This window comes from Eleutherodactylus coqui, chromosome 5 (genome assembly GCF_035609145.1).
Source record: "Eleutherodactylus coqui strain aEleCoq1 chromosome 5, aEleCoq1.hap1, whole genome shotgun sequence".
In the NCBI taxonomy this organism is placed as follows: domain Eukaryota; kingdom Metazoa; phylum Chordata; class Amphibia; order Anura; family Eleutherodactylidae; genus Eleutherodactylus; species Eleutherodactylus coqui.
Genome location: NC_089841.1, coordinates 58,498,352 through 58,512,475, shown reverse-complemented (window position 1 = coordinate 58,512,475; position 14,124 = coordinate 58,498,352). Strand labels below are relative to the sequence as shown.

At 42.8% G+C, this 14,124-nt stretch overlaps 1 protein-coding gene across 1 annotated transcript in view; it reads left to right on the top strand.

Moving 5' to 3' along the window:
• LOC136627463 (zinc finger protein 585A-like) overlaps positions 1 to 14,124 on the top strand; it is a 48,761-nt gene that overhangs the window by 9,517 nt on the left and 25,120 nt on the right. The window contains exons 6-7 of the mRNA XM_066602588.1: positions 173 to 293; positions 6,036 to 7,676. Of these exons, the coding sequence (XP_066458685.1) occupies positions 173 to 293; positions 6,036 to 7,676 (1,762 nt within the window). The remainder of the gene's footprint in view (positions 1 to 172; positions 294 to 6,035; positions 7,677 to 14,124) is intronic.

The window sequence follows — 14,124 nt, the reverse complement described above, 5'->3', positions numbered from 1 at the left end:
GCCATCTAATATCTATGGCCGGCCTTTAGGAGACCTCCAGCTGGTTCCCTCATATAACTACTGCTGTCCCGTCATTAGTGGTCATCCAGCTAATTAATGATCTTTACCGCTCATCTAACACGTTCCTGGTGACTTCTACAGCTGTCTGACTTTTACAGTATTTGTTTCCCAGCTTTTCAGTCAGGGTGATGATCTGAAGAATATTGATGCTGCAGCCATAGTGGTAAAAGAAGAGGTAAATGTGAGGGGTGATGAGCGGTGGAAGGAGGAGATTCCTACAGGAAACCGTCCAGGTGAGTAGTAACCACTGAGTCATGCAGAGAACACTCACATCTTCTACTCTTTCATCACCTACAACAGTTTTGTGCTACATTTTTAAGCTCTGCGTTCTGTCAGATTTTTCAGCTGCGTATTCACCCATTTAAGTATTTCGCCATTTTTGGGACTAAAGAAGCATTAGCTGCTATTAGACTCATATCCAGTTACCAAAACCTTTGGAAACTTGACTTAATTTTACATTTTTTTTCAGTCCACCTAATGTCGCGGTCAGGATTGAGAAGTTTTGTAAAGTCACTATTACACATTAGTGCCCCACAACTGTACCAGCGACTATTGCTCCTGTGCTTAACACAAGAGTGAAAGTTGTTCAAGCGAATGATGGCAGAACAGCCACAGATCTCTTGCAGCCACCCGCCTGCATTCACTATAAACAGGAGTTGTCCATAGATGAACAGCTGGTATTTAATAGGCCTGATAGTCGCTTGGTTTTTAGTTCTGCTAGAAACCAAGTAACTCCAACAAGTGCGTGATTTGTCGCTCAATGCCCTGTTGGCAGCCGCTTGTACACAGGACATCTATCGACGATATTCGCTGTTTTCAGTGTTAGAGTATATGTTCAGTTTAGGTGATACTCAATCATTATTAATCAGGTATGACTAATTATTTATCGATGCATCGAGAAGAATTTAACAAACATACAGCCAATGTTTCCAAGCTCTTCTGAAGCGTTTGATTATTTGCATAGTTTATATAGAGAAATACAAAGCAGTGATAATAATCATCCAACTATTATTATATGTAATATAAGTGCAGCATTTTCTCCAGCATTTTGTTGCAAATCACAAACAATGGCTCCTGTGATGTTTGCATATATTAGTTTATTTCACATCCCCTCCCAATACTGGTTCTACCCAGTCTGTTCTGCTCTCGAACATTTTTATGAGTTTTTTTAAGTGAACCATATTAACCTTGGATGATAATGTCCAGAAGTGAAGTGAATTTTATTAACCCCGGGAGATAATGTGCAGAAACAACTGCTAGTTTACCCTTACATTTTCCCCTCTTTTGTCATTATTTTTGTGATCAGTTATATCCCTAAGACTAAACCCAAGGAGAGGGCTTTAATCTTCACTGAGCCACGGCTAGCCCATGACCTGGGTTTTTGTCTTCACCTCATTCCCCAATGCAGTGTCCCTCAGGGTTTAGGACGGCTCTAGTTGGTACAGTGTAACAAATTGCCATTGGAAAACATTGCCATAAGAGTGTTCTCTATTAGAGATGAGCGAGTATACTCGCTAAGGCTAACTACTCGAGCGAGTAGTGCCTTAGCCGAGTATCCTTCCGCTCGTCTGTAAAGATTCGGGGGCCGGCGCGGGTGACAGGTGAGTTGCGGCAGTGAGCGGGGGGGAGAGAGAGATCTCCCCTCTGTTCCTCCCCGCTCTCCCTTGCCGCTCCCCGAATCTTTACAGACGAGCGGGAGGATACACGGCTAAGGCACTACTCGCTCGAGTAGTTAGCCTTAGCGAGTATACTCACTCATCTCTATTCTCTATCGTTTACCACCCTGATAGCTGTCTTAGTTTCCTTTTTGCAAGACTTTAAAGAGATATGGAACAGCACATAAGCAATGTGAATACAACATAGGCAGCTAGACATAGCAGTAATATCTAAAATATATGCTTCATTCTGATTTACCAGTTGACATGCTGGGTGTATTTAGTAATCTAGATAATCTGTGGCCACTAACAGCTACTCCATCATCTGCAGAAGCATGGGATAAAAACAAAGACTGAAAATCTTATTAGCATTACTCATAAATACCACATGGGTTTTACCATTGGGCCTTGAGACGTGATCGCTTAAAGTTTGTTTAGGGGTACTCGTATATGACTGAACATCGTATGGAAGTACAAAAGTGGCAGGTGTAAGCCAAGCGAGGGTATATACCCGTCTTGTTCAACGGAAGCCATTCACAGGTTTCATGTCTGCCTATTATGTAAATACTTGGAGGAAGAGATAGAACAGTATGGTTTGCAGGAGAAAGAGCTTTCTTTCCAGGACCAAGAGGGCTTGCCTTTTTACTATTGGACGATATTTTAATCAGGTATCTTCTTATGTAGGTTTTATAAGCCAGCCAGGTCCAAATCGGGGATGAGTCGGGCCCAGTGTTTGTTTCAAAGTAGTCTTTGAGTTGTTTCGTAATTTGGGGAAGGATTACTGGATCTCTCAGCAGTGACTCATTTAGACGCCATCAGGATTTTATGAGGACATTAGAAGACCATAAGATGGAGGTTATCACTATACTGTGGTCTGACCATGAGCAAGGAATGTGTCTAGTCTGGGCTAACTTTGGCAAGAGGAAAGTTGAGATTAATATGTAATCTAATCTGGAATATTGATGGGCCATCAGGAAATAATATATGTACCACCGTTTGGGACCTTTGAGTTCCCTCCGACAGTCAGCCACCAAGAGAGATGCCAGAGTGTCTGCGCATCTCTGTCTCTGAGCAGCAAAAATCCTGCTAGGGCTGAGAGCTGTTCTGTCCAGTTTTGGGGATAATTGGAGATGAAAGTCCCCTGCCCGCACCAATTTAGCCGATGTAAGTTGTAAGAGTTTGCGGCTAAGGAGTAGAAGTATACGGAGTGGGTATTCTTAGGGGGTATATACATTAATAAACACTACCTATTGTTCATATAATGTTCCCAAAACTATACAGAAGCGCCCCTCGTCATCTGCATCTATCTAGTTTATGTGGAGGGGTAGGGAGTTGTGGAAAAGTATCAATACCCCTCTATGTTTTGTGAGAGCAGAAGCAGCATGGAATCTAGAGTAAAGAGGGTGGAAGTAGCTAGGGGCGGAAGACTGGGAAAAGTGGGTTTCTTGGATGCATATTACGTCTGGGCGATATTTCATATAAGATAGAAAAGCCTGTTTTTGTTTCCGTGGGGAATTGAATCCCTGTACGTTATGTGAAATGACAAGGAGGGATTACACACCGCCGTTGGACACCCCATAAAGCAGAGTTCCATGGTAGATCACTTGGATGTTAAAATGGAATGGACCTAATACCCCCTGCCTCCAATAAACATTCATCTTCCTCTAGAGTGTATTCTGCAAGCAATTCTCAGCTCTGTAAAAACCGTTTGAGTGGAATAGAGGTAACCACAGGAAGCATATAAAAGAGGCAAAATATAGCCGTAGCATGTACAACCAAATATGTTGCAACTGAGCTCAAGTGGGCCTAAGGCCGATGTTATAGGAATAATATCTTATTCCAGATGAGTTCACTGATCTGCTCCAAATAAGTTCTAATGAGAAGTTGCATGCATGCATGCAGATGAATCTGAGGCTGAGCCCATATTGGTCATTCTCTAATACACTTCTGGTTTATTCACATCATAACGGTACAGATATAGTTGAACATGACGCATCAATACACATGTATACCCCCCAACATCATAACAACTCATGATTGGCTTAGTATGTAATGACGCTAATGATTAACATATGGTAACGCCCCAGATGTATGCCGCTACCAAACACGTAATTTTTAAGGCTCAAGTAGCACAGGTTTTACCGTGTTTCCCCGATAGTAAGACACCCCCGATTGTAAAACGTATCGGGGGTTTCAGGGGGGTCGGCCAATGTAAGCCGTACCCCGAAAGTAAGACATATGTCTTACTTTCGGGGAAACACGGAGTATTGCCGCCTCCCTCTCATCTAGCTGCGCGCCGCCTCCTGCCCACTTCCGCGCCGCCCCCCCCCCCTCCATACGTCACCGCGTCTGCCGCCTTTGGCCTCATGTCCACGGGGAAAATCAGATCCGCTGCAGATTCTCCATGGAGAATCTGCAGCGGGTCCCTCCTGCCCCGCGGACATGAGCGCTGAAAATAGGAATAAATCAGAATTAACTTACCTCTCACACGCTCCGGATACTTCCTTCGCTGCGGCGTCATCTTCTCTCGTCGCGGCCGGATCTTCTTTCTTCGGCTCGGCGGATGTGCATGATGACGTCGGTGACGTGCCCTGCGCATGCGCCGGGCCAAAGCAAAATGAGCCGGCCGCGACTGAGAGAAGATGGCGCCGCGGCGAAGAGAAGAACCGGAGCGTGTGAGTACAATCTGATTTTTGTGTCCCGCGGATCCGGACGGCTTCCATAGGCTTCAATAGAAGCCCGCGGGAGCCGTCCCCGCGGGAGACCCGCATGAAAATGGAGCATGGTCCAGATTTTTTCATGCTCCATTTTCCAATATAAGACATATCCCGAAAGTAAGACATAGTGGGGCTTTTGGAGATAAAAAGAAAGTAAGACACTGTCTTACTTTCGGGGAAACACGGTATTAATACCACTGCCTGAACCATAGGAATGCAAGAGAGGAGATGAGAAGCAGCTCACCTAGATAGGTTTCCTTTGAGAAAGATGAGTAGGGGTGTATAGCTCAACATTCTGCTTTCACATACCGGGGTATAATATTGAGCTTGTTATACATCTACATATGCATGTGTTATATACATGTGTTTGCCTACACTGATGTAAGAAACATATATATTATTACTCTAACACTCATAATGTAATGCACAAGTCTAACACCGGCCCGACCAACCAGTGTCACACGTGTCCATGCTCCAATGCTCTCTAAGGGTGCCACCCTGAGATTTTCTGCTCATGGGCCAGAGCCCGTTCTGGTCCGAGCTGGAGTGGAGGTCAGCCCAGTTGTCGAACTTTAAGGATATTTTGATCCTGCTTGTATAACAAACACACACTTCAAACACAGTCTGGACATAATTTTTTTCATTCACACAAAGTACACAGACTACACTCATTAATAACTTGGAAAGTGAAGTAGAGACAGAGGTCTGTACCTTTTCCCAGGACAACAGAGACAGAGCACACATAAGCAAAAGATTCTTACTCACCACGGTTTTGTGTTTGTCTGGTAGCTACTGTCCAGAGACCTTGACAGACCTTAGAACAGTCCACTTGCCTGCATATTCTCCTCCAAGATGTCAGAGTCTAGGTTTAATTTAGGTGATACTCAACGGGTATTTATAGCCTTATCAATCCGGTAAGCCTAACAATTAATTGATACATCGGAGAAGAATATGAGAAACACTCAAGTGATGTTTCCAAGCTTTTCTGATGTGTTTTATTATTTGCATAGTTTATAGAGAAGTGCAAAGCAGTCATAATAATCATTCAACTATCATAAATAATATAACTGCAACATTTTGTTGCAAATGACAAACAAAGTCTTTTGTTACGTTTGCATATATTGGTTAATTTCACATCCCCTCCACAAGCTGGTTCTAGTCAGCCTGTTCTGCTCTTCACCATTGTAATGAGTTTTTTAATTGAACCATATTAACCTTGGAGGATAATGCCCAGAATTCAAGTGAATTTTATCAACCCTGGGGAATAATGTGCAGAAACAACTGCTAGATTACTCTTACACCAGCGATAGCCCCACGTAAAGGTACCTTAGCTGTCAAACACCTGTGATTGGAGCTAGCAAGTGTCTTCTGCTTCAAACAACCAGCATTCACTGGGTAAGTAGCAGGCTTGTCTCCCAAGCACACGTCATATTCACCCTGCACCACTGTGATGTACATGTAAGTCACAGAGGGGGAATGGGGTAATTATTGAAATTTGCTTCAAGCCTTCAAATTTTGTATAGAAATTTTATATACAAATATAAAATATCAAATGTATATTTTCTTTTATTCAAAAATTTAAAAAAATACATTTTATTGTTAGCAGATGCCAGTACAAGGAGCTCAGGGGAACATCTGATGCCTTCAGATATTAAAGCAGAAGATTGCAATATTGCACAAAATACATTAGAAGAGCCGACTATTCTTCCAGATAAGCTCTCAGCCCTGCACAGCAAAGATCTATCATCTGATCCTTCTACACCGGTCCTGTCTTCTGATGCTTCACAGGCTGTTGAGTCAGATAAAAGTCACAGCCGTAATGTTGAATTTCAAAAAGCTCCCACAGCAGAGAAGCCATTTTTAAGTTCAGAAAGTGGAAGATGTGTTATAGATAAATCAGATCTTGTTCCACATGAGAGAAACCACACCGGGGCAAAGCCATTTTCATGTTCACAATGTGGAAGATGTTTTGCTTTGAAATCAAATCTTGTTAAACATCGAATAATTCACACAGGGGCAAGGCCATATTCATGTTCAGAATGTGGGAAATGTTTTACAATGAAATTTAATCTTGTTAGACATCAGAGAACTCACACAGGGGAGAAACCATTTTCATGCTCAGAATGTGGAAGATGTTTTGCTTTGAAATCACATCTTGTTAAACATCGAGTAACTCACACAGGGGCAAGGCCATATTCATGTCCTGAGTGTGGAAAATGTTTTACAATGAAATCAAATCTTGTTACACATCAGAGTATTCACACTGGGGAGAAACCATTTTCATGTTCAGAATGTGGAAGATGTTTTGCTGTAAAATCACATCTTATTAAACATCAAATAACTCACACAGGGGCATTGCCATATTCATGTCCTGAGTGTGGGAAATGTTTTACAATGAAAGTGGATCTTGTTACACATCAGAGTACTCACTCAGGAGATAAACCATTTTCATGCTCAGAATGTGGAAGATGTTTTGCTGTGAAATCACGTCTTGTTATACATCAGAGAATTCACACAGGAGTGAAGCCATTTTCATGTTCAGAATGTGGGAAGTGTTTTACCATGAAAGCGGGACTTGTTACACACCAGAAAACGCACACAGGGGAGAAGCCATTTTCATGTTCGGAATGTGGGAAATGTTTTACCATGAAAGCGGGACTTGTTACACACCAGAAAACGCACACAGGGGAGAAACAATTTTTATGCTCGGAATGTGGAAAATGTTTTACTAAGAAAGATCATCTTATTAGACATCAGAGAACGCACACGGAAGAGAAGCCATTTTCATGTTCAGAATGTGGGAAATGTTTTATAATGAAATCACATCTTGTTAGACATCAGAGAACTCATACAGGGGAGAAGCCATATTCATGTCCTGAGTGTGGGAAATGTTTTGCAATGAAAGAGGATATTGTTAGACATCACAGAACGCACACAGAGGAGAAACATTGTGCATGCTCAGAATGTGGAAGATGTTTTCCTGTGAAATCACATCTTGTTAGACATCAGAGAACTCACACGGGAGAGAAACCATTTTCATGTCCTGAGTGTGGGAAATGCTTTAGAATGAAAGAGGATCTTGTTTTACATCAGAGAATTCACACAGGAGAGAAGCCATTTTCATGTCCTGAGTGTGGGAAATGTTTTACCAAGAAAGCAAATCTTGCTACACATCAGAGAACTCACACTGGAGAGAAACCATTTTCATGTTCAGAATGTGGGAAATGTTTTATCCAGAAATCAGGTCTTGTGAAACATCAAAGATCTCACTTGAAAACATTTTAATATCGTCAATGAGGGAAATGTTTTACTCTGGAATCAAGTCTTGTTCTACATTAGAGAAGTCAAACAGAAGAGAAGCCTTGCAAAAAAAAAAAAAGCTCATAGAGCTCCGTTGATGGGAAAACAAAATTGCTTTGGCTCTTGGAATGCGGTGACACAGATGCAAATTGTTCTGTTATAAGTTTCCTAGCAATGGGTTCTAGAACATAAAGGTGTTGTGAGGGATAGAAGGGATACTCCAGTGACACAATATATCTGTACAGACGATGGTGGAAATCCAGATTGTTTAAGGTTTATAGCACTAGATATACTATGTCCTTTCTGGGTCTGGGGTGAGGTGTAGATATAGACAAATTTTGCACAGAAAGAGTCAGTTGGACCTTAGATTAAGGGCCCTTTCGCACAAAATGACCTGTTGGGTATAGATGCCCGAGAGGTCATCCCAGCAATAATCGTTCCTGTGCTTTTACACAGGAACGAGCATCATTCAGTGAATGGAACCACTGGCCCACCTGCCTCCATTCACAGTAAATAGGCAATCATTCATCTTTGAATGCTCCTTCTTTGCATGGGACGATTCACTGGTCAGTTTTCTGCATGCAGGATCGGAACAACGAATGAGAAGCGAATAAATAATTTCTCTTTAAGGCACAATCAGAGCTACAATCCACGAAGTCCTGAACACTTGAGCCATCTTCCACCGGGACAACTGTACACTTCGAAAAACTTGGCTTTTGCCGCCAGGGTTGTACTGTTTGGCATGCACTTGTACAAGTGCTGAATTTTCTCTAATGGAATGTTGCACTATTTGTCTTGCAATAACTGTTCAAGCCTTGGTAGAGATGCTGGAAGGGGAAATGTGTTCTGACTCTTGTTTTTGATGGTGTTCAGGTCTGGTGACGGTGCTGGTGTCAGGAAAATACTGAATGCATGATTATTTACATTTTATTCGACCATTTTAATTACAATTGAGTCTGACCAGAATATACTGAACCATCATTGTTCTGGATAGAGAGCCAAGTAAATAGGTTTGTGTCTAAACCATTCAAACTACATATTAAAAGAAGAGAAGTCTACATGATGGATTTTTAAGATATATCTTATCTTGGGTAGAAAGTAATGTTTATTTCTTGGAAGAGGTATCCTAATATGCCTTTACACGGCCCAACAGTTGGGTAAACACCTGCATGAGCGCTGACATCACCGCTAAGGTTGTTAGTGCTTGTGCAGAACGTTTACACTGCCAGATTTCACCGCTGGATTGCAGGCTTCTCGCTCATAACTTTATCTATGTGAAGCGCTGAGCGGGGAGCATTTGCACAGAACAAGGCCGCAGTCAGACGAGTGATTTTAATTTTTTTTGCAAGTCTATGTGCGCAAAAAAATTGCGTCTATTAGAGCTTTTAGTTTCCTATGAAGTGTTCACATATCCGTTTTTTACAGGCGTAAAATACTCCACCTGCAAAAGATTGGACATGCATGCCTATGATGCGCGCCAATAAGGTCCGTGCTACGCATGAAAACATTGTGTGATGTCCATTAATCCCCACAGGGAGTCCCTTCATCACTGAATACTGTGACAGCACTGTCACAGTGTTCAGTGATGAGGGGTCTGCAGTGGGGAGGAAAGAATTCCTTGCCACAGCTGGCACAGCAATGGGATGAAGGCAACCCCTGCAGTGAAGCCCTACCCTGAAAATCATCCCTATCTGTTAAAACAAAATGTCTAACTCACCTAGAAATGCTGTTCAGCTTGTCTCCCTGTCCCCGGCAGCCGCCTTCTGTATTCTGGTCGTCGGGATTAAAAAATCCCTGCCTCCAGAAAGCGCTGGCTCTGATTGGCTGAGTGCTGTGACCAATCAGTGACAGCGTTCAGTGATTGAATGACAGCTGAGTGCTGCCCCTAATTGGTCACAGCGCTCAGCCAATTTTTCAATCCCCGGCCACAAGAATACATAAAGACTGATGGGGACGTGGAGAAGAGCCGGACAGCTCTTATAGGTGAGTTAAATGTATTTGTTTTTTAACAGCTATGGATGATTTTCGGGGTAGTGCTTATATTTCAAGCCACCCCCCAAAAATAATCGCTGCAGGGGTTGCCTTCATTCCATTGCTTTCAATGGGGCGGCAGCAGCGCTGGCCCCACTGAAAGCAATGGGATAGTATCACAGTCCTCTGCTACAGCTGTGGCAGGGAATTCTTTACTCCCCACGGGGAGTGCCATCATCAGTGAACACTGTGACTGTGCTGTCACAGTGTTCAGTGATGAGTGGAGCAGCTGCACTTCTACAAGCACAGCTGCTCCAGTGAATGGGCATCTGAAACTTTGCCCATTGAAGGCCTGCACACATTATTTTGGGCACATGTTAAAAAAAAAAGCATGGCACTTCGGTCACGCGCATTTTGCACATCTGTGGAGCGCTTTTTTTTGCGCACATAGGCGCGCAAAAAGAACACTGCTTGTCTGACCAAGCCCAAAGCCTGCAATCCAGCAATGGTTTTTAAGCTGACTGAAAGTCAATGATAAAAACCTGTGAATGAAAAGTGAGTGATTTTTGTGCATTTATAATGCACAATTATCCCTCAAATTTATTCTTTTTAATGAATTTTGAGCAATAATCGTCCTTTGTAAATGGCCTATAAGTTTGCATACAGAGAAAGGGGAGTCAACATTCATGAAATGTTTGATCTTCACTTCAAACAGAGATGTGCTGGCACCTAATGCGGACATGTGGTCACCTGTATAACAATAATATAAAAGGTCCTTTTTTCTCAAGCCAAATTGGAAACTTTGGAGACAGAATGAGGACAAGTCATATCTGTCAAACCCCTAGAAGTGAGAGGAAACTTTGGTGACGGGATGAGGAAGTGTCATACCTGTCAGTCTACTGGAGAAGATACTCTATCTTAGCACTGCTTGGCTTCGCCGATTGCTGGTCCAGAGTTGACTTCCCAGTGATGTACCTGGTAACATGTAAGCTGTAACCTCTTAGCTAATAATGTGATATAAGATGTAACCCTTATACTTGGCTAAAAATGTGATGTCAGCTGCAACATTTATCATTTGTCTATAGATACTATCCTATGTATATAGATATACTAATTTACAAAAGTAGGACAATTATCCACCAGTGTACTCGATTATCTCTTAATTTGAATAAATTATATTATTATTAAACCTTCCATATTGTTGTACTCTCTTTAAAGCATAACACTGTGTAACAAATTTTTAAAACGTTTTGTAACAGAAAGTAATTGACGTGCTTCCGTAAAATTAAAACCTGCTGATTACACTGGTAAGCTAGCAGCTAGCACGTCTCACTTTCGAAACATTTCCTTTATTTAAAGGGGTTGTCCCGCGGCAGCAAGTGGGTCTATACACTTCTGTATGGCCATATTAATGCACTTTGTAATGTACATTGTGCATTAATTATGAGCCATACAGAAGTTATAAAAAGTTTTATACTTACCTGCTCCGTTGCTAGCGTCCTCGTCTCCATGGTGCCGACTAATTTTCGCCCTCCGATGGCCAAATTAGCCGCGCTTGCGCAGTCCGGGTCTTCTTCTTTTCTGAATGGGGCTCCGTGTAGCTCCGTGTAGCTCCGCCCCGTCACGTGCCGATTCCAGCCAATCAGGAGGCTGGAATCGGCAATGGACCGCACAGAAGCCCTGCGGTCCATGAAGACAGAGGATCCCGGCGGCCATCTTCAGCAGGTGAGTATGAAGACGCCGGACCGCCGGGATTCAGGTAAGCGCTGTGCGGGTGGTTTTTTTAACCCCTGCATCGGGGTTGTCTCGCGCCGAACGGGGGGGGGGGTTTAAAAAAAAAAAAAACCCGTTTCGGCGCGGGACATCTCCTTTAACCCCTTAGTGACCGCCGATACGCCTTTTAATAAAACAAAAATACATATTTGGTATCGCTGCATCCGTAAAAGTCGACTCTATCAAAGTAAGGCATTATTTACCCCGCAATGTAAACGTAATCAGAAAAAAAAGTAAAGAACACCAGAAATGCGCTTTTGTTGGTCACACTGTCTCCAAGAAAAATTTTCAATAAGAAGCGATCAAAAAGTCGTATGTATTCCAAAATAGTACCAATGGAAACTACCGGATGTCCCACAAAAAAATGAGCCCTCGCACAATTGTTTCGGCGGAAAAATAAAAACACTATTGTGCGCAGAAGATGGCGGCACAAAATAATTTTTAAAAATTAAATATTTTTGAAAAAAAATACAAGTAGTACAGCAATAAAAAACAATTATAAATTTGGTATCATAGTAATCGGACTGACCCATAGAATAAAGTTATCATGCCTTTTTTGTTGCAGTTTGTGCGCCGTAGAAACAAGATGCAACAAAAGATGTCGGAATTTCATTTTGTTTTCCATTTCTCTCCACATCTTTTAAACGTTTTTCAGTACATTAAAGGGGTTGTCTCGTGAAAGCAAGTGGGGGTATACACTTCTGTATGGCCATATTAATGCACTTTGTAATATGCATCATGCATTAAATATAAGCCATACAGAAGTTATACACTTACCCCCTCCGGCGCTGGCGTCCCCGTCTCCATGGCGACGACTGAAGCCTTCTTCTCTGGTCGCCGCAACAGTCGGCGCTTGCGCAGATAATCTTCTGCTGGCTGTGTCCAGGCTCACGAGCAGCGTCCTGGCTCCTCCCTCTTCTCCGCGTCATCATAGCTCCGCCTCCGTCACGTGGTGCCGATCAGCCAATGAGGTGGCTGTAATCGTCAGTGGAACGCAAGACTGGAGAAGAAATCCACGGTGCACCATGGGAGAAGACCCGCGGTGCACCATGGGAGAAAACCGCGGTGCACCTTTGGGGAAGGACCAGCGGCCATCTTGAAAGAAGAACTTTTATAAGTTCATGAAACGCTGAATTGGTGAGTAGAAATTATCTTTAAAAACGCTTTCCGCGGGTACATTGTGATGTTTGCTGTAGAAGGGGGACTGGGCAGAGAAAAAAATTTCGATTTTTGCCTCGGGACAACCCCTTTAAATAGTACCATTGAAAAATACAACTCATCCCACAAAAACAAGCCCTAATACAGCTATGAGATAGATAAATTAAGGAGTTACGATTTTTTAAAAGGGGGGCGGAAAACACGAAAATGGGAAAAACTGAAAAAAACTTGGCCACCAAGGGGTTAAGATGATAACAGTTTGAACATGACATAATATTACTATTCAACTGTTTTTGGTGGAAAATGACACTTGAATCTTGATTTCCTCCTGTAAGAGACATTACTTTACCTCTGTAAGAACCAGCAAAAGTCGCCCATCATATTCGGATTGTACTTCCCCTTGTAACGGTCTTCAATGACTGAGAGGTCTTGCTAGCGTAATACGCAGTGAGAAGAACCCATTGATTTCATAGGCAGCATGACCTTGTTGGGGCATAGTACATATTGTCATAAGCCATTGAAGTGAATGGGCAGGCATTACATTATTCCCCAAAACTGGAAAAACTTACATGTCAGAAAAAAATAGATATCATATTTGAATTCAGCGCACTAAAGTTACTATAAGCCGCCTATCTGCTTATCTGTTACAAAAATTGTGTTGCACAGTGTAATCTGAACTTTAAGTTTTGCTTCTTGCAGCAATACAGCTGTATAAGGAAAATGCTCAACCCCATCTTCATGGTCCTGAAACGACACCTGGATATAGCAAGCTGCTCAAGTTTCTAGTGGACATTTTTATAATTAACTGCCTTATGAAGCAAACACACTCCCAATTCCTCAGCTTGAAAGTACTTCGAATTCTAGAAAAACTGCTAAAAACCACTGAGCTAGATTTACTGATGCGATCAGAAGTAGAAAGCTCAACAAAGCAGATACCACCATCCTGCAGTGACAACTTACCAACAAACAAATCAGCAGGTTATTGACTCATAAATCTATATATTGTAATGCACTTAAAGGAGATGTCCCGCGCCGAAACGGGTTTTTTTTTTTTTTTAAACCCCCCCCCGTTCGGCGCGAGACAACCCCGATGCAGGGGTTAAAAAAACCACCCGCACAGCGCTTACCTGAATCCCGGCGGTCCGGCGTCTTCATACTCACCTGCTGAAGATGGCCGCCGGGATCCTCTGTCTTCATGGACCGCAGGGCTTCTGTGCGGTCCATTGCCGATTCCAGCCTCCTGATTGGCTGGAATCGGCACGTGACGGGGCGGAGCTACACGGAGCTACACGGAGCCCCATAGAGAAGAGGAGAAGACCCGGACTGCGCAAGCGCGGCTAATTTGGCCATCGGAGGGCGAAAATTAGTCGGCACCATGGAGACGAGGACGCCAGCAACGGAGCAGGTAAGTATAAAACTTTTTATAACTTCTGTATGGCTCATAATTAATGCACAATGTACATTACAAAGTGCATTATTATGGCCATGCA